At 42.6% G+C, this 23,150-nt stretch overlaps 4 protein-coding genes across 4 annotated transcripts; 3 read left to right on the top strand and 1 right to left on the bottom strand.

The window, feature by feature from the left end:
* Positions 1–380: 380 nt before the first annotated feature.
* LOC306694094 (DEP domain-containing mTOR-interacting protein) lies at positions 381–2,847 on the top strand (the record flags this gene model as incomplete). The annotated part of the gene is made up of 9 exons (XM_079156812.1): positions 381–466; positions 559–737; positions 852–975; positions 1,193–1,371; positions 1,590–1,784; positions 1,880–2,014; positions 2,128–2,198; positions 2,514–2,618; positions 2,722–2,847. Exons 1-9 carry the CDS (start codon positions 384–386, stop codon positions 2,845–2,847), a joined length of 1,197 nt encoding a protein of 398 aa, XP_079012938.1. The 5' UTR covers positions 381–383.
* A 429-nt stretch (positions 2,848–3,276) lies between these two features.
* Positions 3,277–7,549, top strand: adnpa (activity-dependent neuroprotector homeobox a). The gene is made up of 4 exons (XM_079186148.1): positions 3,277–3,633; positions 4,241–4,353; positions 4,680–4,772; positions 4,867–7,549. The coding sequence occupies exons 2-4, from the start codon at positions 4,246–4,248 to the stop codon at positions 7,204–7,206; spliced, it is 2,541 nt and encodes an 846-aa protein (XP_079042274.1). The 5' UTR covers positions 3,277–3,633; positions 4,241–4,245; the 3' UTR covers positions 7,207–7,549.
* Positions 7,550–8,330: 781 nt separating this feature from the next.
* Positions 8,331–11,121, top strand: LOC306694139 (bcl-2-like protein 1). The gene is made up of 3 exons (XM_079156867.1): positions 8,331–8,452; positions 9,090–9,745; positions 10,540–11,121. Exons 2-3 carry the CDS (start codon positions 9,218–9,220, stop codon positions 10,678–10,680), a joined length of 669 nt encoding a protein of 222 aa, XP_079012993.1. The 5' UTR covers positions 8,331–8,452; positions 9,090–9,217; the 3' UTR covers positions 10,681–11,121.
* Positions 11,122–14,728: 3,607 nt separating this feature from the next.
* gata1a (GATA binding protein 1a) lies at positions 14,729–18,910 on the bottom strand. Its single transcript, XM_079157033.1, has 6 exons — positions 18,825–18,910; positions 16,952–17,186; positions 16,346–16,849; positions 15,730–15,875; positions 15,478–15,603; positions 14,729–15,372 (listed from the first exon to the last, which is right to left on the bottom strand). The coding sequence occupies exons 2-6, from the start codon at positions 17,163–17,165 to the stop codon at positions 15,085–15,087; spliced, it is 1,278 nt and encodes a 425-aa protein (XP_079013159.1). The 5' UTR covers positions 17,166–17,186; positions 18,825–18,910; the 3' UTR covers positions 14,729–15,084.
* Positions 18,911–23,150: the final 4,240 nt, after the last annotated feature.

Below are 23,150 nucleotides of genomic sequence, written 5' to 3' on the forward strand. Positions count from 1 at the left end.
ACTTTAATCTATTATGTGTAGCAAAGCACAGCCTGCATCACAGCGTCCATTAACCGACTGTAGCGGGACGATTAGCACCATGAAGACAATTAGCAAAGGGTTATCATGAGGATAACAACAGTCAGTCACTTGTTTCTCTCAAAATGCAATAAATAAATAAATGTGATAGCCTCAGCCTTAAGAATAAATAAGGATAAGAGAACACGCATGTCAACACTGGACAGTTTTTGTACCATGTCTTTGTCTCCCTTTCTTTCTGTATACACAACATCTTTCCCACATGGCAAACAGGGTTCTGTGTGTTTCAATGGCTATTTTGTAAATACAAAGGGCCATAACTAAGAGTTGGCTTCACCTAACCCTCCAGTCCACATGTAGAAAGCATGGAGCGAACAGGTAGCATCAGGAGAAAGGCCATAGACAGACAACATAAAGGAGAAGTCATGATTGCTGGAGAACAACTCAGGTACGAAGAGAGAATATATGACTTGTCTAGGGTCAGGCTTGAAGGAGATTCAAGGTTTAAGGTTAAACACGTGGCTGATTTGAACTTTCAAGGTTGAGACTACACGATGAGAAACTGATCAAGGACCGACGCTACCACCTGCGCACGTTTCCTAACTGCTTCGTGGCACAGGAACTGATAGACTGGCTAGTGAGCCATAAGGAAGCTCCAGATCGAGCAACAGCCGTCTGCCTCATGCAGCACCTCATGGATCATGACATCCTTCACCACGGTAAGAAGGACGCAGCAACACAAGTTTCAGCAAGGAGATACATGTTGTTGTAGCTTCATTTAGCGACACGCCAACTTCAAAACTCACAAGTAACTGTATGTTGCCTTCTCTTAGTCTGCGATAAGAGGCCAATGTTGAAGGATGCCAAAGTGCTGTACCGTTTCCGCAAGGACGATGGCACGTTTCCCTTCAACACAGAGGTGAAAATCTTCATGCGAGGACAACGGCTCTATGAACAGTAAGAGCTGCTGTTTATTATGTGCTGGTATTCTCTCGTTTGACCGTGAACTGTACTGTCAACCCTAGTCGTGATCGCATACACACCAATACGGTAATCTCCTGTCAAATATAGATAACTTTTGTCTTTTGAAATGCTCCGACCAGCACTTTTTTAAAAGTAATTTGCGTGTTCGTGACACATCTGATCCGTGCGTTTTTCGTGTCCGTTTCTTCAGTCTCATCGGGGACAAGAACTCCATTCTGCATCTGAGAGAGGAGCACGGCGTTGCATATCAGCGCTCCTTTCTGGGCTGCCAGTTGATCGACTGGCTCCTTCAGAACGGGGAGGCAGAGAGCCGGCGCCAGGGACTGGAGCTGTGCCGCGCATTGCAGGAGCATGGCATCATTCAGCACGGTGAGGGGAGCCCTCATTGGCCCCTTTCTGATGTGTGGCACCAGGAATGAGCGGGTTGTCAGTGGCTGCTGTCAGTGGGTGGCCAGCTGGGACTTTTTGCAATCTAAAGCAAATACACTCATCAACTCTTTGTGAAAAATCCCATTCATTGTAAAACGTGTTGTTTTGTGCTCTCTCCCCCCCCCCCCCCCCCCCACCACCACCACCACCACTACTAGTGGCAAAGAAGCATGATTTCTATGACAGTGGACTGCTCTATCAGTTCTGCATCAATTTTCGCCGCAGACGCCGCCTATCTGAACTGTTGAATGAAAGCGAACAAGACGACAGCGAAGATGTGGCAGCGTCCACGCAAGAGGACAACCACGCCGACAAAAGCCCGCCTCAGGACGGCAACAGTGCCTTCCAGTCTGGTAAAAGGAAAATTCTGCCCTTTTTCTGCACTTTTTACAATTTGTTGTGAATGTCAACTATCACATTATAAATGTTACTACTAATCTAATTACAGTGAGGTTAAGTAAAGATCTGAAACAGGTTACCTGTGGTCGTCGAGGCAGCTTGAACTCCCCTCAGCTTCACTCTTCTGGACCTTTGGTCCAGCTGCCTTCGACTTCAGTGAGATGCAATCCTGAATCAGGCAAGTGTGTCATTAATCTTCACGTGACAAAAAATGTCTTTAAAGAGAAAAGCATTCGATTTAATGAGGTCCGAAACTGGAAAGTGGTGACTGTTTGAAATGTTTTAACACTTTTACAGTGCTAAGAAGACATTTTACATGTGAAGAGTTATTTGCACCGGGGGCACCTTTAATCAAGAGAGTGTTGACGGTGAGTTACTTTAACGACATAATCATGGATAGGGGAAATATCGATAGCATCACTAGGAACATTAATTCAGCATAATTTGAACAACAGTCCTGTTTTGTGATGTCAACACAAAACCATTGTCATGGATTAACCATGTAAAACAAATCATTTACATATTTAGGCTCCTTCATAGTTTACATTAGAAACAAGACTAAACACATTCATGGGGAGATACTCATGACATGTGGACTAATGAAGTTTTATCTCACCAATACAAAATTATTCCATTTAAGTTCTACAGATTGTGTAATTTATCTCACCCTCGTGTCATCACAGGTGATAGGAGACGACATGGGCTGGGGCTTTGTTGTCAGAGGCATGGCTCCCTGTTACGTGCAGGCCGTTGACCCGGGAAGCCCTTCAGCGGCTGCAGGAGTTAAGGTCAAATATATGTCAAGACACATGGCACTGAAAATGGAAACATATATCATATTTTACTCTGTGACGAAAATAAGACCCATGTACCTCACATCATCTTCTGTAGGTGCGGCAGTTTGTGTGCCAGGTGAACGGAAAGTGTGTTCTCTACCTGGACTACAGGACAGTCAACAGGCTGGTGATGACAGGGCCTCGCACGGTTGTTCTGGAAGTTATGGAACCACTGGAATAAGAATAATAACAACATAACCAACAACAACAACAGCAGTGTTCAAGTCTAGCTCTTGTTTTGGACACAATTACATTTGCTGAAACTGAAATATAAAATTGTGTCATGTATTTTTTTTTATTATAGCTGAGACTGTGTATTGCCTAGCATGGGCAGAGGTCATGTGCTCATTTCTGAGGGGAACAAACACACACAAAAGAATCAATGAACGTGGTTATCTTGGTTGCTGCAAGAGTAGGCAAACTACCTGTACTGTTTTAAAGAAAATTAATTCCTGAGTGAGACATGTTAGCTTTTTTATGAGTGGAAATATAATTAAACATAGTAATAATGCGACCACAATGAATACTAACTTTTGGCCAGTCAGCCCCTACCCAGCTCCCTGCTACGACTTCCGTCTTTTTGTCGTCGCCATTTTGGATTGAGAGTTGGCTCACTTGAAATAGATAACGGTAGCTAGCAGCCTGGCCCTGACCACCAGTACGAGTACAATAATAATTAGGGTACATTTAGTGGTCCCGGCAGTCATCAGTTTTGTGGAGTCTTTCACGAGCTGTGCACCACTCTGCCCCGCCTTTCATTCCTCCAGCTAGCTAGCAGCTAATACAGCAAAGCAGATGTCAGAGCTAACAAGCTAGCATAGTTAGCTAAAGCTGTGGAGCTTGAGCATCAGCACCGGCTCTGAGGAGAGCGAACATCACCATCTATCTGCAGCCGGTCAACGTCTTTGTTAGCAATTTATGTAGTGAGGAAACCGGTGCAAAGCTAGTCCGCAAGACGTATCGCAAGGTGAGTAAAACGCATCGACTGATTCCGTCTGTTACAAATGAAGAAATGAAATAACCATAAACAGGCTATGCAGCGCTAACTTTGGTGCTAGCTAAGTAATGTTATGTGATCAAGCATACATGAGCGGGCGACACAGCTAATTTGGCTAACACACTAACGCTAGCCATACAAAGCTAACAACATGTGCTGTGGAACTCCAGTTAACGTCACATAGCTAACATGCATACATGTGACGGACATAGAAGCAAGGAAGGTCTCCCATCTGCTCTGTTTCATTGTGTCCGATCCAAACCAGCAGTAATTGAAGCTAACTGAAGCATGCTCACTGAAATAGTGCTGGGCCCCTGGAGAAACTGAAGTATTTGAACATGGAGAAAGTCACCCAGTCTTAAGTTAAAATCCGTTGACAGTGATTTATTGGATAGAGACGAGCGTTGAAAGGGTGTGTCGCCTGTTTTGTGAAGTCTCTTTTTAAAGTAGGTAAATATTGATTGAGGTATAGTGTTAAGTTTTAAAACGTACTTCATCATTTGCTGGCTGTGATTTGGCTTAAAAATTAACCCTGAACATTACCTCAAGCTAATAATCAGTTTCTTTGTTTTGCCAGGAGAGATGTATCAGCTTCCAGTGAATAACCTGACAAGAATTAGGAGAGCTAGGAAACAAGTGAAGAAAGCTCTTGGAGACATTGGACTGGAGTACTGCAAGGAGGCTGCAGAGGTGAGTTTGTTTTAGTGAAACTCTAAATTAATATAAAAAACATGGCAAATGATGTAGCTTACAGATGATTTTCCTTCATGTTTAAAAAGATGATTTCATGTTCGTATTTTGAATCTCTTGTCAATCTTAATTAGAACATATTTTATCTCAAATGTGAAAGCAATTAAGACCAATTTAATCTATGCTGAGTCAGCAACATTTGTTCAAAGCCAGCATGGCTAATATTACAAAGTATTGTATGCAGTCACCCGTGCCTGGTTTTGTGTAAACTTAAGCATTGTTTGGTATCACAATAATGTCTTTCATCTTTTCAAATCCTTCCACAGGAGTTCAAAGAGTTTTGTCCTGATGAGCAATTTGTGAAGGCTAGTCTTTGCCTTGATATCTGTGCATGGGATCCATCTTACTCCAAAACCCAGGTGAATCTTACTTTTGTGCCCAAGGGCTTTTCAAATGCACAAATCACTGTATTTATCTTAATGCCATTGTTTTTCCCCCCCTAATGTCTTTTAGGAATACAGATCAAAGCCATTTTGCTGCACAGAGTGCCCCTTTGCTTCCAAATACTACTCAGGCTACAAGAATCACTTCCGCAATGTACACAGGAAAATCTTTGAGAGTAAAATTCTGCTCAACTGTCCATACTGCACGTTCACTGCAAGCAAGAGAATTTTGGAGACGCATGTTAAAATATTCCACATACCCAGTTCAGCACGGCAGAATTATGGAAACTCGCAGGCAGCTGCACTGGGAAAGAAGGACAGAACGTTTCTCGATAGGGTCAAACAGGGAGAGGGTGTGGAGAAAGCAATGTACTTTTGCAAAAAGTGCACGTTCCGGGACAGTCTCTACAACGTTGTGAGAAGGCACATCTACAGGGAACATTTTCGGCATATCGTCTCACCGTATTTTGCTATTATTCCTGAATCATCTGTCAAAAATGGGGCTAATCAGGTCAATGGCAACAACATCCTCTGTAAGCGCTGCCAGTTTTCCACTCGCAGCTATGAGGCTCTAGTGCAGCATGTCGTAGAGTACCACGAGCGCATTGGTGCTCAAGTAACCACCATGATTGGACATGCTAACATTATTGTCTCCAGGCCTCAATCCTCTGTAGTCGCTTCTCAGAAGGCTCCTCTGGTCATAAGGGGCCAAAAACTTAAAACTCACCCAACAGCACAACCAGTTATTGGCTATTTAAAGCCAGTGGCCCCCGTTGTTAAGAATATGTCCTCCATCGCAGCCAGTCAGATGCGTGGCACAGTTCCTAGCCACAGCTCAGCGGCTGAAAGTAATGCTGCCGGTGTAAACACGGCGCAGACACAGAAGTGGAAGATATGTACAGTTTGCAATGAGCTTTTTCCTGAAAACCTCTACAATGCTCATTTTGAGAGTGCACACAAGGCAAGGAGAGTCTGGGCACTGGCCAAGTACATAATGAAAATCCACAACTTCACCAGCAAGTGTTTGCTTTGCAACCGCTATCTGCCCAGCGACACACTGCTTAACCACATGCTAATCCACGGGCTCACCTGTCCACAGTGCCACTCTGCTTTCCACAATGTAGAGAAAATCATCGAGCACGTTGCTCAGGCTCATCCTGATGAATTTGTTGGACCCCCTGGTGCATCGCCTCTAACCTTCGATCTCACCCTTAAACAAGATAAGTCCAGCAACGTACAGCTTGTTGTGCTCACGTTCAACATGAAAGAATCGGTCAATGGTAAAGGTCAGTCTGGCCCCGCTCAGAATAATATTCCACCTCAGGTCAAACTCACCGCTCCCAGAATCATTGAAAAGAAAAGTGAGCAACTTCCTAGAAGTTTCTCCACACTGCCGTACAAGAGTGAGGTTGGGAAGACTCTGTGTCCGCTGTGTTTCACCATCCTCAAAGGTCCCATCTCGGACGCTTTGGCCATGCACCTGAGGGAGCGGCACCAAGTGCTCCAAACGATGCATCCCGTTGAAAAAAAGATGACATACAAGTGCATTCATTGCCTAGGAGTGTACACGAGTAACATGGTAGCCTCCACAATCACGCTGCATCTTGTGCAGTGCAGGGCGGTTGGTAGGAACCAGGCAGGCCAAGGCTTCAAGTCCGCCTTGACTCTCAACTCATCGGGGGCCGGCTTCCTCAAGAGGCAGCCGCCGACGCAGGCCATGTCCAACCCCAAGAAGATGAAACTGAGCAAGGAATCAAAGATTTCCTCCACAACTGTTGGGAATCAGTCCGAATCTGATGGCCTCGCTCTGGATCCTAGAAGCTACGAGCACAAGACTTATGAGGCCAGGAAAGATTTCCTGACTTCCTACTTCAACCGACGACCATACCTCTCTCCTCAAGAAGAGGAGAAGCTCTCTGCCAGTCTGTGGCTCTGGAAATCTGACATTGCTAGTCACTTTGCAACCAAGCGAAAGGTGTGCGAGAGACTATGTGAGACCAAGAAGCTGTCCGTGCTGCTCGGCTTTGACATGCATGCTCTGAAGAAAGTTAAGCATGACTTGATCTTTGTGGAGAGCAATCTCGGTGGCACCTCAACAGGGAGATCTGGAGGCCTCAAGTCTGGCACTCCAAGCACAGACCAAAACAAGCCGTGTGAGACACTAAACTGTACCTTAAAACTCAGTACATGCGCAGAGACAATTTCCATTGACTCAGACAGTGAACCAGAAATGGAGGATAGACCCACTGAGAACGGAGATGTTGACACAAACCAAGACGAGAATGTAAAATCTGAGGAGGCAGCAGACCTGAATGAAGAGACAGAACCTTTGGACACGGCAGACTCCTCTACAGAGAAGGAGAGCTCTTTGCAAGATGGCAACGCAGATGCTTTGATCACTTCCTGTTAGTGTCTCTGCTTAGCAGTACGCCTTGGTTGAGAGAAGGTGTATAAATTAAGATGAAGAAGATGAAGAAAAAAAACAGTTAAAATCACAAATATTCGGTCAAATGGCATGGGTGACAAAAATGCTTCAATTCTAGATGTTGACCGTGTTACCAGTTCTGGATAGAACGAAGAAAAGGTTACATTATAGTGCATAAATATGGCATATGTAAGTGACATTGTATATATTTTAGCCTTTCTTCGTTAGTTTCTTCATACATTCTATTATTCACTTTTAATTGTCACAAGATTTCTGAAATCATTATGCATATTTCCATGCGTTGTTTTTTTTTCCTATGACAAAGAACTGTATCAAATTGTCATTTCACATTTAGAACATGTAGGATATGCTAACTGCTTATGTACATGTTTTAATAAATATGTTTGTTTAATAAAAACATTTGATTTTTTTTCCCCTACTCCAATGACTCAGTCTGTGACAATGCTCATTTGTTTAAGTTGTTTAATAAAAATTAAATACAACGGGCATTTAAAAAAACAAACAATATCAAACATAGTGGCGCATTAAAAGTTAGAGACGTGAAAAAGGGTCTTAAGAAGTTTTTCATGTAGTCGTTGATGCCAAATTTCAAAAGGAAAGTAATGGAAACAGCTTAAATCTCACTTTTTATTTATTTATTCTATACCCTAAATGTATAGGGTGTGGTCAGAGGGAGAGGAAATTACAGCAAAAGATTTGCAAATACATGCTTTTGTTAAAGTATATGTATTACATTTTGTATTCGCTACTTTAAAAATGTAAACACATTTAAGTAGTACTTAAAAAAAACGTGCAAATGCTCAAAATAAGCTTTTATTTACAAGTACACAGTTCATGTTTAACTAAATATAAAAATACTTCTAGCTTTTCCGAACTGTTTTAGTATTAAATCGAAACTACGACGCAGGTTTGTCCATGTCGATGTGAAATCTATCCAGAACAAACGTACACGTTTTTCCAATGAATTCGGCTTTCAAGGGGCCCCTTAACTTCCGGTCTGTCGCAGCGTTGATTGGTGCAGCGGCTCCGAGGAGGCGGGACTTAAGCCTGGTACAGTAGCGGAATTGGCCAACTGCCAGCGTGCATCACAGCCACAGGCCACACAGAGTCTGCAGCTGCAAAGATGTCCATATTGTGTCTGCATTCACAACTACAGCTTTTAGTAACTCCATAGCTGCACTCTGAAAGGGAAAACAACATTTTAGCAGTTGTAAGTATAACTGTTAATGGCGATAACCTCATATACGTCCCATGGTTTTTAGCTTGTAGTCGGGTTTGGTGCGTTTTCCTATGGACTGTTTATAAACAGCTAGTTAGCACATGAAGCTAAAACTGGTAGTATCTACGTGACTTGTAGCTGTCAGCGGTGACAGGTCGGCATCTAACGTTAGACGCACTTCATATACATTGTAATCATTTAACGCTACAATGCTGAGCTTGTAAGGCTGCTATCTAGCTAATATGTGTTAGCTAGCGCTTATTGTACAATGTTTTTAAGGTAGTATTAGATTTCAGGTTGCCCCTTTTTCTTGCCATTACAGTTAACCATTAGTTATGTATGTACTGTAGTAGTACAAATATATCAGCAGATGGCTGAAACGTGCAGTGAACATTTCAGTATCATTGCGTGCTGATGCTGTGGTGATATTTCATATAAATTAAACAGTATTGCCCAATAATGATAATTTGACAGACTTGATGTTGTCTGTGATGGGTTACACTATACTCATGCAAGTTTTGGGAGTGTCACGTACATCAATGAATTGAAACTGGATGCTAACACACATAAAAATGATTTCTTGCTGGAATTAATGTAAGTTTCTTTTCTCATTCCTGCATGCTTCCAGGCTGCTGTTGCTTGCTGCAACATAAGGAGGAGAAGCTCTAATGTGGCAGCTGACAGACTGAGAGGAATGGCAACAGAAAACATGGGGTGGTGTTAGACTGGTGTTGGGGCTTTCACTTTGTGGAAATAATGTCGAACATTAACAGAGAGCTGGTGGAGTTCTTTATAAGCTACAAGCTGTCTCAGAAGAACCACCCGGCCTCTTTGCTGAGGCCAGAGGATGCTGGTGGACGGACGGAGGCAGACAAGGCCAACTCGGCTTCCAATAACGGCTCGCTGGTCAACAGCAGCAATGGGGCCGGCCAGCCGGGTATGTCGTCGTCGCCCCCATGTGGTGACACGGAGGCTGTAAAGGCGGCTCTACGGGACTCTGCAAATGAGTTTGAACTGCTCTTCTCGCAAGCGTTCAGTGACCTTTCCTTGCAGCTCGACATCACCCCTGAGACGGCCTACCACAGCTTCAAGAGCGTGATGGACGAGGTGTTCAAGGACGGAGTCAACTGGGGCCGTGTGGTGGGCCTGTTTGCCTTCGGCGGTGTGCTGTGTGTGGAGTGCGTTGAGAAGGATATGAGCGAGCTGGTTTCCCGCATCGCAGACTGGATGACCACGTACCTGGACGAGCACATCGGTGCGTGGATCCAGAGCCAGGGAGGATGGGTGAGTCGGAAGGGGATGAGCGCAACATGCAGCTTCATTTAAGGCACTGGTACTGTGTCTAGGGACCCGATAGAGATCGGTAACCCCACGGGTTCTACACCGCATCACACAATTTAAAAGACAAACCAACACGACTATCGGATACTCACTGCCTGGAGGCCTTTTAAGGTGGCTCTGAAAGGTTGTAGCTTGATTTACATGGAGGACAGCAGCTGCAGTCAGCTTGTCTTGTTATTGAGTAATGGCCTCAAACTACTCCTGCTGCATTGTGCACTTTTCTGCTGTTGATCCGTATACTCATGCTTGATTAAATGATTTCTTACAGCTTTTAAAATGCACAGAAGATTTGATATTAATTAGTCCAACATAGGATTTTCAAAAATATAAGATTTCTTGTTTTGTTCCCCCGAAAAACTTTTACATTTTACTTTTTTTGTGAACATTTTTAGTTTTGGGTTGTCTATATAGCATTCACAATACCTTCGCTTACAAACCAAAAGATGTGTGTTAGAAAAACTATAAAAAAGAATGAAAAAATATATTAATATATATGTGCATACTGTATATACATGCATACCTTAAAGTAATCTATTTATAAAGACAAACATGCATTTGTGCAAAATGATTATCTGATATATTGCAGGTTTGTATGTAACCACTTTCATATTTGGAAGAGAAAAAAAAGTATTCCTTTCGTGTGGATGTGACAGAAACCTGAACATTGTCCAATAACTAAATGTCTCCCTCTTTCTTCTTCTCCTTGTCTGAATACATTTTTTTTTTTTGGATTCCAGGACTGCTTTGCTGAGATTTTTGGGCGAGACGGCGCTGCAGAGGCGAGGAGATCTCAGGAGAGTCTGAGAAGATGGCTGCTAGTTGGAGTGGCGCTGCTAATGGGAGTGCTAGTCGGTATGGTCATCGCCAAGAAACAGTGAAGGTGCTGCGTCTCGTTCACCGCCGCACTCCCCGTGTAATGCTACGCCAACAAAAGTAAAACTAAATAGTTGATGTTTACAAAAAAGCCCAGCCTGCTTGTGCACTGACAGAATGTGGGTTGGCTAAAGCAGTTTGTGGGAGCATCCATAAATATGTAGCTTGGTGAGTTGTTGCACTCCTCACCCCGCTTTGTCACGTGTCTTTTTTCTTTTTTGACACAGCAGATTTTTCAGTTATTAAAGGGTGTTATTCTCCTGACTGGAAGCGCTTTAAATGAACCCGATAAGCTAAGAGACAGTGGAACAGTTACCCAAGGACCAATTTTTATTACTTACGAACTGACAGAATATAAGTTATACTTCCTTTTCACTGTGTAATAATGCTCAGCTCCTTTTGTTGGCTGTACTGGAGTTTTAGGCATGCTTCAAAAAATAAATATATTTATGTTTTTCTTGTGTCTTTTTTTTGTTTGTTTGTTTTATAGAGTCTTAAGCAGCCAGTGTCAACATACACAAACATCTACAGTGTATTGTCAAGCTAAACCCTAAGTCCAACAACATAGCTCTGTAATGTGTTCCGGTTTAAATGTCTTATTTATTACATAACTTAACGCAGTAGCCTGATTCTAGACCTCTGAGTCGCTGCTTACGTCTCAGATTTATTCTGCGATTCAACTGAAACAAAACCCCCCAAAACTTATAACAATGTGAGCCCAAATTGTGTCTTTTTCAGGTACAAAGGAAACAGGTTTATATGTAATAAAAATAATTTCGAGAGCAGATGCAGTGTTTTGAATCCTCTGAGGGATGTAATGCATTGTTGAGATTGTATAAAAAAAAAGGATGAAAAGAGTAATGCCTGCAAACTGACTCCAAACCAGAAATTACACATCAATGAATACATAAAAAATATATCGAGTACAGCAAAACATCTTGTTTATATACAAAATACCCCAAATATTCACATGAAAGGATACATCAAAATACATTACATGATGGAATGCACGAAACCTATCTTTAACCAGATAAACTCAACTCGTATTCTTTCTTTTAAACAAACTTTTCCCAAAATATGTCCAAATCTACAGACTCAGTTTTATTTCATATTCTTGATTCAGTCCTCCTGGTGTCATATGGAGCCTCCCTCAATTCATATTCATCTCTGTGCCATCATAATGTGCACCAGCTATTTACATGACAATATGAGCTGCACGCACGCATACAAGTGTGTTATCTCCTTACTGCAGTGTGTAGAGTTTTACATCCTGTCAGTTGGAGAAAAACTGGAGCTGCGGTGTTGTCTTCTTGCCACTAGGGGGTGCACGTGCACCACATGTTTCAAACGGAGCGTGTCGGACATCAGGCTGTGGTACTTGCATTTAGCTCCAATTTATTTCTGGCTGTAGATAAAACCGTGTAGTGTTAACATGTGTTCTGTTAGTCAGAAAAGCATCCGTCTTCTCCTTCAGGAAAGCTGTTGTTTGAAATCACGCACAATCAAAACATGAATTTGACCGAGGATGGTTAGAATCTCAGAGTCTCCCAGAGTGTCAAAGATTAAAAAAAAAAAAACTCATTATCAAAACTCTTGCTCCCCTGTTATCATAACAGTTTCTAATATACAACTTGTACAGCTCTGCAGGATGAAGCAGGCTGAATGGGAAAAGAGACAAACACTGAAGGAGCAAAAGAGAGAGAACCAACGGATGGCCTTGTGAGTGAACTTCAGCAGGCCTGTGGTTGCTAATCTATCCCCGTCATTTGTTGCCATTTCCCTCAGAGCAGAGCTGGCGGCCACATCTCTAGAAAACAGCAGACAGACAATTTAATGACTTTTTTAGTACTTTATTACTTGTCTTGTGATTGTTTTACTAATTCTGATCATTCTTGAGGAGGGAAACAATGTGGATTTTGAAGGTTTCTCTGCTTTAATGTGATTCAGGGTAAATGTTGTAAACTGAAACCCCCTTGTCTCACCCTGTTACCTCACATGCAGGGCATCAATAGGTTCCCATCATCAAGGTCCTGGGGGAATCAGGGGAGTTCATAACAGCAATGGTTGACTGCTAATGAAGTTAAACCGCACCAAGAAGAAAATGTCACCTATTTTGATAGTTTTGTTCTTCTCAGGTGTTTGATAAGTAACTTGGCAAAATGTGCCTAAAAGTTGGTTTATCACCAAAATACTGATAGCAGTGACTGTGTGTGTGTGTGTGTGTGTGTGTGTCAGTGTCATGAGTGCGTGCGTGGCATGCCCAGATGGCTGCAGGGCCGTGCATAAATGAAAGTCATATTTCTCCCTGCAGTGAAGCGTGTACAAATCGGCTGTGAAAACACACTCAGCGATGTGTGTGATCATTTTTTTTGTCTCAAGGGAAGTGTTCATTTTGTGCCCACAGATTATGAAACCTGACTTGGTTCATTTGATCAAAGCATGACACATTGATTTTGAAACGATGGAGCAACAAAGAGTTCATCTTTATGTTTTCTTTTAGGTTTGTCTTCCCGTTAAAACCAATAAAGATTTTTTTTTTTCAAATGAATCCACCTACAGCAGTTCTTCTTGTGCCTTCAGATGACACCAACGATGTATTTGAACTCTCTCTGGTGTCATAATACCCAAAGTGTACATGGTGCCCCTCACTGACTAACTGACAGGGAGTGTGAGTGGCGGTGCCAGCAGCAGGTGGATGGTTTTGGGGTCTGTGGCCTCAGTGATAACCTATCAGTCATCTCCCAGTCGTGAGCGAGCAACCCCAGCCCTGCTGCGCTGCATAGAGAAAGACGCTGCACATACATACAAGGCCATTACTGAGGAAATGGCCTTTAAGGAATATTACAACATATTGAACGTGTCTCTTTCCTCTTTCTTCAGTTGTCTTTTCCAGCAAAATCCTGTCGGAAGAGTTTCCCCTGCATACATAGTCCAATTTACTAAGACAAGGTCCCAGTTTGATCAGTATGAACCCGTTATCTCGTTGAGAGGGATTGCCTTAAACAATCACAGTAGAAAATGACATGTCTGCTCTATGCAACTAAAGTACACCTGACATCACATAGAAACTGCGATTATAACGAAAGGCATATTCTGAGAAAGTGTGTTTTGAGTAATGTACTCATGAACAGTGGGGGAAATTACTGAAGTACTATGGGTACTTCCATTTTAATGCTACTTTATACTTCTGCTCTGCTACATTTTTACAATATAGATATTGAATTAGTTACTCCACACTATTAGATTTTTTTTCCCCAGCTCATTGTTGTAGATTAAACCACCCAACAGTATATCAAGTTCCAGCTCCAACTTCTAAATGTCTTTACTTGAGTAATAATCAACCTTTCATGTGACTCTGGGGCCATTCTCCTCCATAACACATACTTTAACATTTGATGCTTTGAGTGCGTTTTGATGGGAATACTTTCACTAAAGTACGGTTTTGATGACTTTTAACCTGGTGGTAAACATTGTGGTGGTATTGCGACGTTTACTTGAGTACAGGATCTGAATACTTGGCACATTAGGGACTTTAGTCTCGATGCTTTGAGTCATCCTCGTTCTCTTTGGCCTCTTTAGGAACACATTAACCGCATGTGAGGAGCTGTGATGTCATGAAACGTATATCTTAACTTATTACTAAAGTATCTGTAGCCTCTGAGAGTGGAAATCTTTACACATGAAAGAAATCCCCCTTGTCATGAGCAAACAAATGGTGATGAGTAATAATAACAAATGGGCCAACAAACATGACCTTGTGTGCGTGTGTTGAACCCAGTCGCAGCGCTGGTCTAAATATAAAACTCAGTCGTTAAGTGTTGCACTTTAGTTAAATGTTTGCCACTTCTGCAGAATGGAGAATTTGCATGTAACCGCTATGTATAATGACACTGTCAAAGTGGAGCGCTGTCTGCACAATGACACTATTATACCTGAGCAGGGGAGCACAATGACCGCACACAGGAGGCTCTGCTGCGGTCAGCTCACTCAGCTGAACCGATGAACTGGGAATTCAAATGACATCAAAAACAAAAGCCGCCATAAATTCTGTCAGACATTTCTTTTTTTTTATTATTTCCTCTGTAGATTTTCGATATGGTGATATTTTTGCAAATACAAAACCGACGCACAATTTCACACACTATGATTAATGAAGAAGAGACGTTGTGTTTATGTTCACAGCTGAAACAATTCCCTCATCAGTTTGTTCACATGTGCGGCAACCTCAGTAGAGTGATTTCTATCTGACTTCAAACATAACCTGCGTGATCAGATAACATCTATTCAAATACAGTGAAAACAAACAGAACATTTAAGTCGTCCAATGTACAAACGCATATGTACAAATTCACACAAATAACTGGCAAGCAAGCACGCTGTTGATTCCTAAACTTTCTGGCGCCTGTTTTTCACACCAGTGTGGGCATCATGCCAGTGTTGAGGTGGTGTGCGTATTGTAAGGAGGCGGAGGGATGCAGGGGTGATGGCGATTGTATGAGGTGCGGCGTGTGGCTGTAGGTGAGGAGAGTCCCGGGGCCCATGGAGAAGGACCCACAGTTGTCGTCCATGGTGGTCGGCTGAGTCATATCCGAGTACGGCTCAAACATGGCGACCTTCTTGCCCTTCTTGTTCTTGTTGGACACTTTTCTGTTGCGCGTTTGAATGCTGTCCTTCTTCATGGCGAGGGGCCGGTTGACCTGGGAACGAGAACGAAATCATCAGTTTCTAATTTACGAGCAGATTTATGTGTGTAGTTATTTAAAAAAAGAATTTAATTGTGAGTTTTAAATGGCCTGACTCACATTGTGCAGTTTGAAGTAGAGTCCGCAGGCGTTGCACACGGGCTCTCCGTTGGCGTTGCGTCTCCACAGTGTTGTTGTGCTTGTGTGACAGTTGGCGCACAGTGTGCCTGCCCGCTTGCTGACAATCTGAAACACAGAAAATAGAAAATATGGGTTTTTAAACTGCTTCGGCAAGGATTTAGTATTTGTCGAATATTTCGCAATATTGTGTTGGTCCAGAAAGTTGCGTTGGTGCGTCTCAGTGGGTCCTACCAGTCTCTTCTTGGGCCGGATTAGCGGCCTGTTTTGGCCGTTCATCTTGTGGTAGAGTCCACAGGCGTTACACAGGTAGTGGCCTGTACCGTCCCGACGCCACAGAGGGGTCGCCGTGGCTCCACAGTTAACACACTCTCTGGCCTCTGTTAAAATCAAACGTTAATACTTCATTATTTAGTATATAAATGGGTTTTTATCACAAAATGCTACATGTATATTTGAGAGACAGATCCTCCTTGAAATTAATCAGGCAATAAATGGAAACAGATTCTGTCTTCATGTCCAAAAGTCCTCCACTGACCGATACAGTAAAGAGGGATTTGCCCAGTTTTGTAACATGGTAGATGTTCAAATGTCATGTCACTTTAAAGACTTCTCCCCATGTTTATAAATTAGGCTTAAAAATTTAGACTGAAAGCAAATGGACCAACTGGACAGCTCCCTCTGCTGAGGAAGATCATGTGATATGATTAAAGCCACTAAATGGACCTCATGGTGAGATTGTTTAGTCAACTGCCATATCTCAGGTTGAGAGTGAAGTTTCAATCTTAAACGTCTTTATTTTTAGAATATAAACTGATCTGAAGTCAGAGGAAAGGACAACTCCTCTCACCTGGAGTGGGTATCCTCATCTTATTGCGGCCTTTAGGGGAGTATGAGGGGCTCATCCATGCTCCAGGGCTGGAGTAGAGAGCAGCAGAGTTGTACTCTTGTTGACCTGTCATGTACGAGCTGTAGGGGTTCAGCAGGTGTGGGTGGCAGTGTGACGATGGAGAGTACACACTCCCAGTAGCTGGAGTCAGATTCAGGAAACTGCTGCTGGCCCCCGACCCCCCCAGCGGGCTCAGGCGCTCGGCCTTCAGGGCCTCCTGAAGCCGGGGGCTCTCCCTGCCCTCTCTGCTCGGAGACAGGTATCCGTCTCTGGCGCTGGTGAAGGAGGGGGTGACGCAGGGGGTGTAGAGGGAGGTCGGGTTGTGCGAGTGCAGCGGGGTCTTGGCGAGGCTGCTGCTCCAGGCGGAGGCCGGGTGGTTGTAGGCCGAGCTCAGGGAGTGGCTGCCCGGACCGTCCAGGAGCTGGAGGTTGCTCAGGAGGCTGGGTGAGGTGAACACCTGTCGAACTTTAGGAAAGCGGGACAGAATAGATTAAAGTCAGGTCATGATTTTGGGGGTAGAGGAGAAGATCTGATCTGATGGGCGACAGTGGGTGGGGGAACACTGACCCGAGCTGTGTCTGTAAGTGGGTGGCACTCGGCTGTGGCTTGGGTTGGAGAAGAAGGAGGGCAGGCTGGCGTAGTCTGTGTCCTGGCCGGAGAAGAAGGCCTCCCCGTCTTCTCCTGGAGGCAGAAGGCCAGGCTCAGAGGAGAAACCGGCCAGAGGATCTGAGCTGAGCAGAGCTGGAGACACCCAGTGGGACTGCTCTGACGAATCCTCCATGCTGACAGATCAAACCTCAACCTGCAGCACGACCACAGTATTCATGTGAGAAATCAACAGCGCTTTGAGACTTCTACTAATAAGCAACCTGTCAGGATTTTTTTTTCAACAACTGAAATCAGATTTTTGTAGATTTTGCCACAATAACTGTCTGATTTACTGTTTTGATTTAGGCTACATTATCACCACACTCTTCACTTCAAATCTACCAATGTAACTTGAAGTTATCAGGGACACGATCGCTCGACAGCAGGCTTCTTCAAACTTCCTTTTCTAGGATCCTCATTTGACTGTGGCTGAAAGTAAAACTATTAATATCTAGGTCTATAAATGTAGTGATGCAGCCAGTGACCAAACGGTTACTCAGTGGCCTTTCTGCAATAGGTGTGCCAGTTAGAAGAATGCAAAAGACATGCCCCCAGGGACGCCCTACACAGGGTGGACAGACAGCACAACCCTCAAACCACAAAAAAAAAAGTTGTTTTCTAAGTGAAATTATGAGCAGCCACCCCTGTCACACTGCTTAAAAGATTATGTGACATTTTCACACCAGCCGTTTTAATTTGTGAGGGATGTTCTTATTTGGTAATTGTTCCATGGTGGTGAAAAACTCATGATACAATTTTTTGTCATAGAGAGTACACACCCATTCGCTGCCCTAAAAATATATTTAAAAGAAGACTGCTTTGTAAAACTGATGAAACTGAAAAAAAAACAATGAAAGCACAGGATGTCAAATCAATATCATGGGGGCTGCAAAAAAACACACAAGAAAACTCTTGCTCCATATCTTTAGAGGAAAGAGAAGAGGAAAGAGAAGAGGCTGATAGTGTCTGATAAAGTCTGAGAAAATCTGATAGACAGCATTATTATAATGCTAAATTTATCCAGCTCCACTGTTACAACACGGCCATAATCTCATCTGATTCATAGAAATCTGTTAGACTAGAAGTGTGAACTGGTAGAACAGATATCCACACACTTGAATCTATGCAGAGAACACTATATTTTTAGCTTTCGGTTTTAAAGGACCTTCATCAAAGCATATTGGAAGTGTGAGAAGTGTAAGAACACGGCAGAGTGAGACAGCATGTTTGTGGAGGCACCATCAAATTTTAGATTGTAGGAATCCAGCGATGAAAACAGGCGGCAATAATTACATTTAGATCATCACATTAGAATGAATCATTTTAAACTAAACCAGCATTTCATACCAGAACATGGTTAATTAACTTGAGGTTTAATTATCATCCTGATTGAAAAGATAAATGGTTATTTATAGAGGATGAGATATTAAATTCGATATAACTGACCCCCAAGTGTCCTAAAAGCATTACTAATCCAAATGTAAGTTATCTCTAAGTTACACAGACCCATGGCAATATATTGAAGGAAGAACCTCTAATAAAAATAATATATAGTAATAATAACAGTATGAAGAAAAGCTAGAAGTAAGAAGACATCCGTCTCCGTCACCCCAAAGCAAAGTCCTCACATCTCTACAAGTCAAGCAATAAATGGCGCGAGGTAAAACCTGCCAAGGGAAGTTTCAAATGCACAGCTGTGGACAGATATTCTTTACTCAATCAACTGGATTCTATCCTGGTGTCTACTGAAGAACAGGGCCAAGAGGAGACAAAGAGCCGAGGGCTCACCTACCTGAGTGGATGTGACAGATGAGCGCGGTGAGCGGTGAAGGACTCGGGGCTTTAATGTATGGCGCCAGTTGGACTGTCTATCTCACTATTATACTGCTGGCTACAAGAACAACTTCTCCTACCAGCAGCAAAGTTTAGGGCTAAGAGACAGTCCGTGGGAGGGGTTGGGGACAACTTTTTGAAAGACACACCTCTTTGGTCCAAAGAGAAAAAAAAAAAAAACTTATGAGGGCAGACAACATATTTACAACTCTCAAAGTAAAATCATTTCAAACTGTAATTCATCCGAGAATGCGAAGGCTAAAGGCGTTCGCTTTATATCTTCCTCTGCTCTTCCTTTATGGCTGTGTGTGTGTGCTGCTAGTGTACTGATAACATGTTTGTATCTGATGATTTCCACACCGAAAGCACCCACGGCCATTATCAAACAATTAGGGGTCGCCGATAGATAGAAACATCTGACTGGGTTTATATTTCTAAGATTTCATGTTTGCACAGATATGCACGCGTCACTGTAAAGTAGAGGACGTCGTGCAGCTCTTCCAGGCGGAGCAGTGAGCGTGCAGGGTGAATGCTTTTTCGTCTGTTGATGAAATGTGCATACAGCCCCCGATAAGACCGGGCCCACATGGAAAAAGAGCTGCCCGACATTTGAACAAAGCGAATTTAAAATGCAAAGACTCAATTTCTTTGTGGTCCAGCGAAGCTTAGAGTGGAACACAGTAATGCAAATCGGGAGAGGAGCTGCAATCATGGGGGAGAGATATGGTCTGGACGCGGCCTGACTGAGCACAAGCCCGACACTGTCCCGGCCATTTGGTAGTCAAAGCAGCTCCTCAACTTTCCTCTCTCTTTGTTCATTTACAGTTTTCAGGGAAATCAGGGGAGAAAAACAGTTGGGAAAAATTGAGGCATAAAATAAATATGCCTCAATTAAAAAGAAATAAAAATTCCTATTCTTTTCTTCCGCCACCCAAAGAACCTGCAGCAGTTAAATTATTACGATGTCCTCATGATTTATGTGTGCAGGTGAACTACATCAGTTAGGTCAGATGCAAATCAATATAGGTAAGTGTGGCACTAAATTGTAATTTGATCAAATTTCCCTAAACATCTCACTCTTTCAACAGTTGCTTGGCATGAAAGTCTCCTGCTGCGCTGACAGAGACAAACCGCAGAATACAGTAAAGATCAGCAAAGGTTCAAATCAACTCCGCAGGGATCAGGAAAGACAGAGAAATATCCTCTTCATCTGGGAACGTAACGTGGAAGTAGTCCACTAATGACCACTGACAACAGCAGCGTATAGGTTTCAAAATGTAGGCTCCCTTGTGACAAAATCCCGATGTGTGCTCATGTGCTCATGTCATTTTTGAGGGCATGAGGTTATCATGCTTGCATTGTTTGCAGTATTTGCATAGAATTATGACATTTAGTTTATTTGTAAGACGGGTCAAATAGTATAATTGACTGATTAATGATTTTTCTAACTAAACCTAAAATAATTCCTATTTCTGAAATTGTGGGTACAGCTCTGCTCTTCACCTCCTTTGTGAGCAATTTATCATTATTCCATTAAATTTTTATTCCTACTGAGGAGGGCATAGAGCACTGAACGTTCAAATCTAATAGGGTGAGGAATATCTTTGTATTATGTCTTTTCCTTTTACTGTGTTATTGTCTTGTCCTTGTTTGACCTGCCGAGGGACAGCAGATGCAAATTAGCTTAAACTACAATCTGGCACAGTGCGTCGAATGGAGCCTTTTATGTTTCAACTGTACATGGTCCCTTTTAAATAAATTTGATTAATAATAATAATATTTTTTATCAACTCTGAGTATTTACTGCATTAATGAAAGTAGGCTGCTGTGTTGCACTTCTTTATAATTATATTTGAGGCATTTTGCCTCTAGACAGACAGATACATCTAATGCTGTTTATGTTTCAGGCTGGTTTATGGATGCACGGCTTGTTGTTGCCGCTGCTGCCTCAGCAAGAAGGCCCTGGGTTCAAAGTTACAGGTAAGGGGAATTGAAAGCTCAAAGCTGCCTGTATGTGTGAACCGTGCCCTTCCTCTCGCCCGGTGCATGCTGGGTAGTCTCCAGCTGAACAGGATACTGAAAATATATGGAAAGATGGTTGCTGATGCTAATTTCTTGTGTCACTCTATCTCCCTTTTTTTTTCTCACTTGCTTTTATGCGTGCGTCTCTCTGCCGAGACAGTAGCATTAAAACGGAGTGAGCTTGAAAAGAGCACACTGTGTCTGTGTGAATGAGAGTGACATTACATGAGAGAAAGAGTGAAACGAGGGCTCTTGAGGCGGCGCGGACAGCTGGGCAGGGATGTGGCTGCTGCTGCTGTGTGAGCGGGCTGCTCTGCTCTGATAAGAGGTTATCAAGAAGAAAAGGAGGAGGCCAAGAAGTACGGGCCCGCGCCGCTCACACACACAGAGGACATTGCAGCATGTTTGTGGTCGTGTCATGTAACTCATAAACCTGCATACCCACATGCATAGACACACACACACACACACACACACACACACACACACACACAACATGCCCGCTCTGTTGACGGTATCTCGACAGAAGCAGTTTGAGCTGACACCGGAGCATCTTGTCGGACAGTTTGGAGGTTGTAGCCGAGTGACGGATGGTGTTGTGTGTCACCAGTGGACTTTGGGGACAGCTTTCTAATTCCCAAGAAACAGGCTTCTGTGTAGGCGGTGGTCTTATCTCTGCCACGCAGGGCTGCAGCGACATACCCAGGAGAGCTCTCTCTCTCTCTCTCTCACACACACACACACACACAAACACACACACACACACACACACACACACACACTCGCACTGTTCTCTCCTTCATTCTTCAGTTTTTGCCCCCTTTATCTCATCAGTTACTCACATTTTTAGTCAACAAATAACTAACTTTATCTTTCACGTGATGTTTCGGGCACCAGGCAGTGTGTTGTGAGTGTGTGTGTCTCCTGCAATGACTAATAAAGTTGGGTCGGTTGAGTGGCCCTCTAGTGCTGCTCACTGACATGTCATAGCTTTTTATACTGCTGATTTTGTGTAATCTCAGTGTTCTGCTGCACCTCTGACGGTCTACAGGACACGGATATGCAAAAAGCACGTAAGCGTTACCTCAATGTATGTAACTGCAAGTACAAGTACAGTTTCTTTTTACTTTGGTATTTTGGTAATTCGTTTTTCTTGTTGAACTGGAGGGTTTTGCTTTCATTTTCCATACTTTTTTCACCCACTTACATGTTATGTTACGTATAATCTATGTATTTATTTATGTCCATGTCTGATAGTCAATAGTAATCTACTTTATGGCATTATTCTAACCTCCTAACATCCCGTTTTTTTCCATTAAGTAGCTTTTAGGTTGTTAAAGTCGTCTAATTCCACTTTATCTGGCAGTATCATATACGGTATACTACTGTATTAGCTTGTTTCAACTTTTTGTTCAAGCTTTATGATGTTTACACTTAGTGAAACATTCAAACCGAAGACAACAGGTTTTTCATTTATTTATTTTACCAGGAAGTCCAACTGAGATCCAGAGTCTGTTTCACTAGAGAGGCCTGACCAAAGTAGCAGCCATACGAAATCACAGCACATTAAATTACAACATGTTGTATCAAATTTAACAATGAATTACATAAAATGGAAATACTGTAGATGACACATGTGTAACCTCATAGCTACACATTTTATACCCTTTTGTTCAAAATTCATGGTGTCATATCTTAAAATGTTGGCTCTCCACAAATATCTAAAACACATTTCTGTGGGTTTGATTGAACAATGTTTGGCTGCACAGGATGGGTTTGTATTACTATAGGATTATTTTGTGGTGTATATGTAATTGTTAAAAATATAGAATTTTCAAATATTCTAAAGTTGTATTGTAATATTTGTGTGCTGCAACACTAAAGATTTTACAGAAAGTTCAATGTATTGGAGATTAATTGAAACTTTACATATTGAGAGGAAAAGTTGAAAAAAAATCACAATGCAAAATGTGAGTACATTTTAATTTGAACGTGTTTCCTTCTTCTATGACGGCTCTTCTGTCCTTTTACTTCAAATATTGTACATTTTCTAAGGATTAAATGAAGAAGCTTCACATTCAGTTGAAAAAGCAGATGAAAAAGAATGAACCACTTAAAACATTGTACTGTGGATAACACCACCTCCACGGCTCCAACAGAAAGGAAATCCTGTGAGAAAGGTGAATCACCTGAGGCCAATACTGCCCCCTAGTGGCACATAAACAAATAATCCATTATAAACTACAGTAGATTACAGTAATTG

This window comes from Pholis gunnellus (assembly GCF_910591455.1).
Source record: "Pholis gunnellus genome assembly, chromosome: 3".
NCBI lineage: Eukaryota > Metazoa > Chordata > Actinopteri > Perciformes > Pholidae > Pholis > Pholis gunnellus.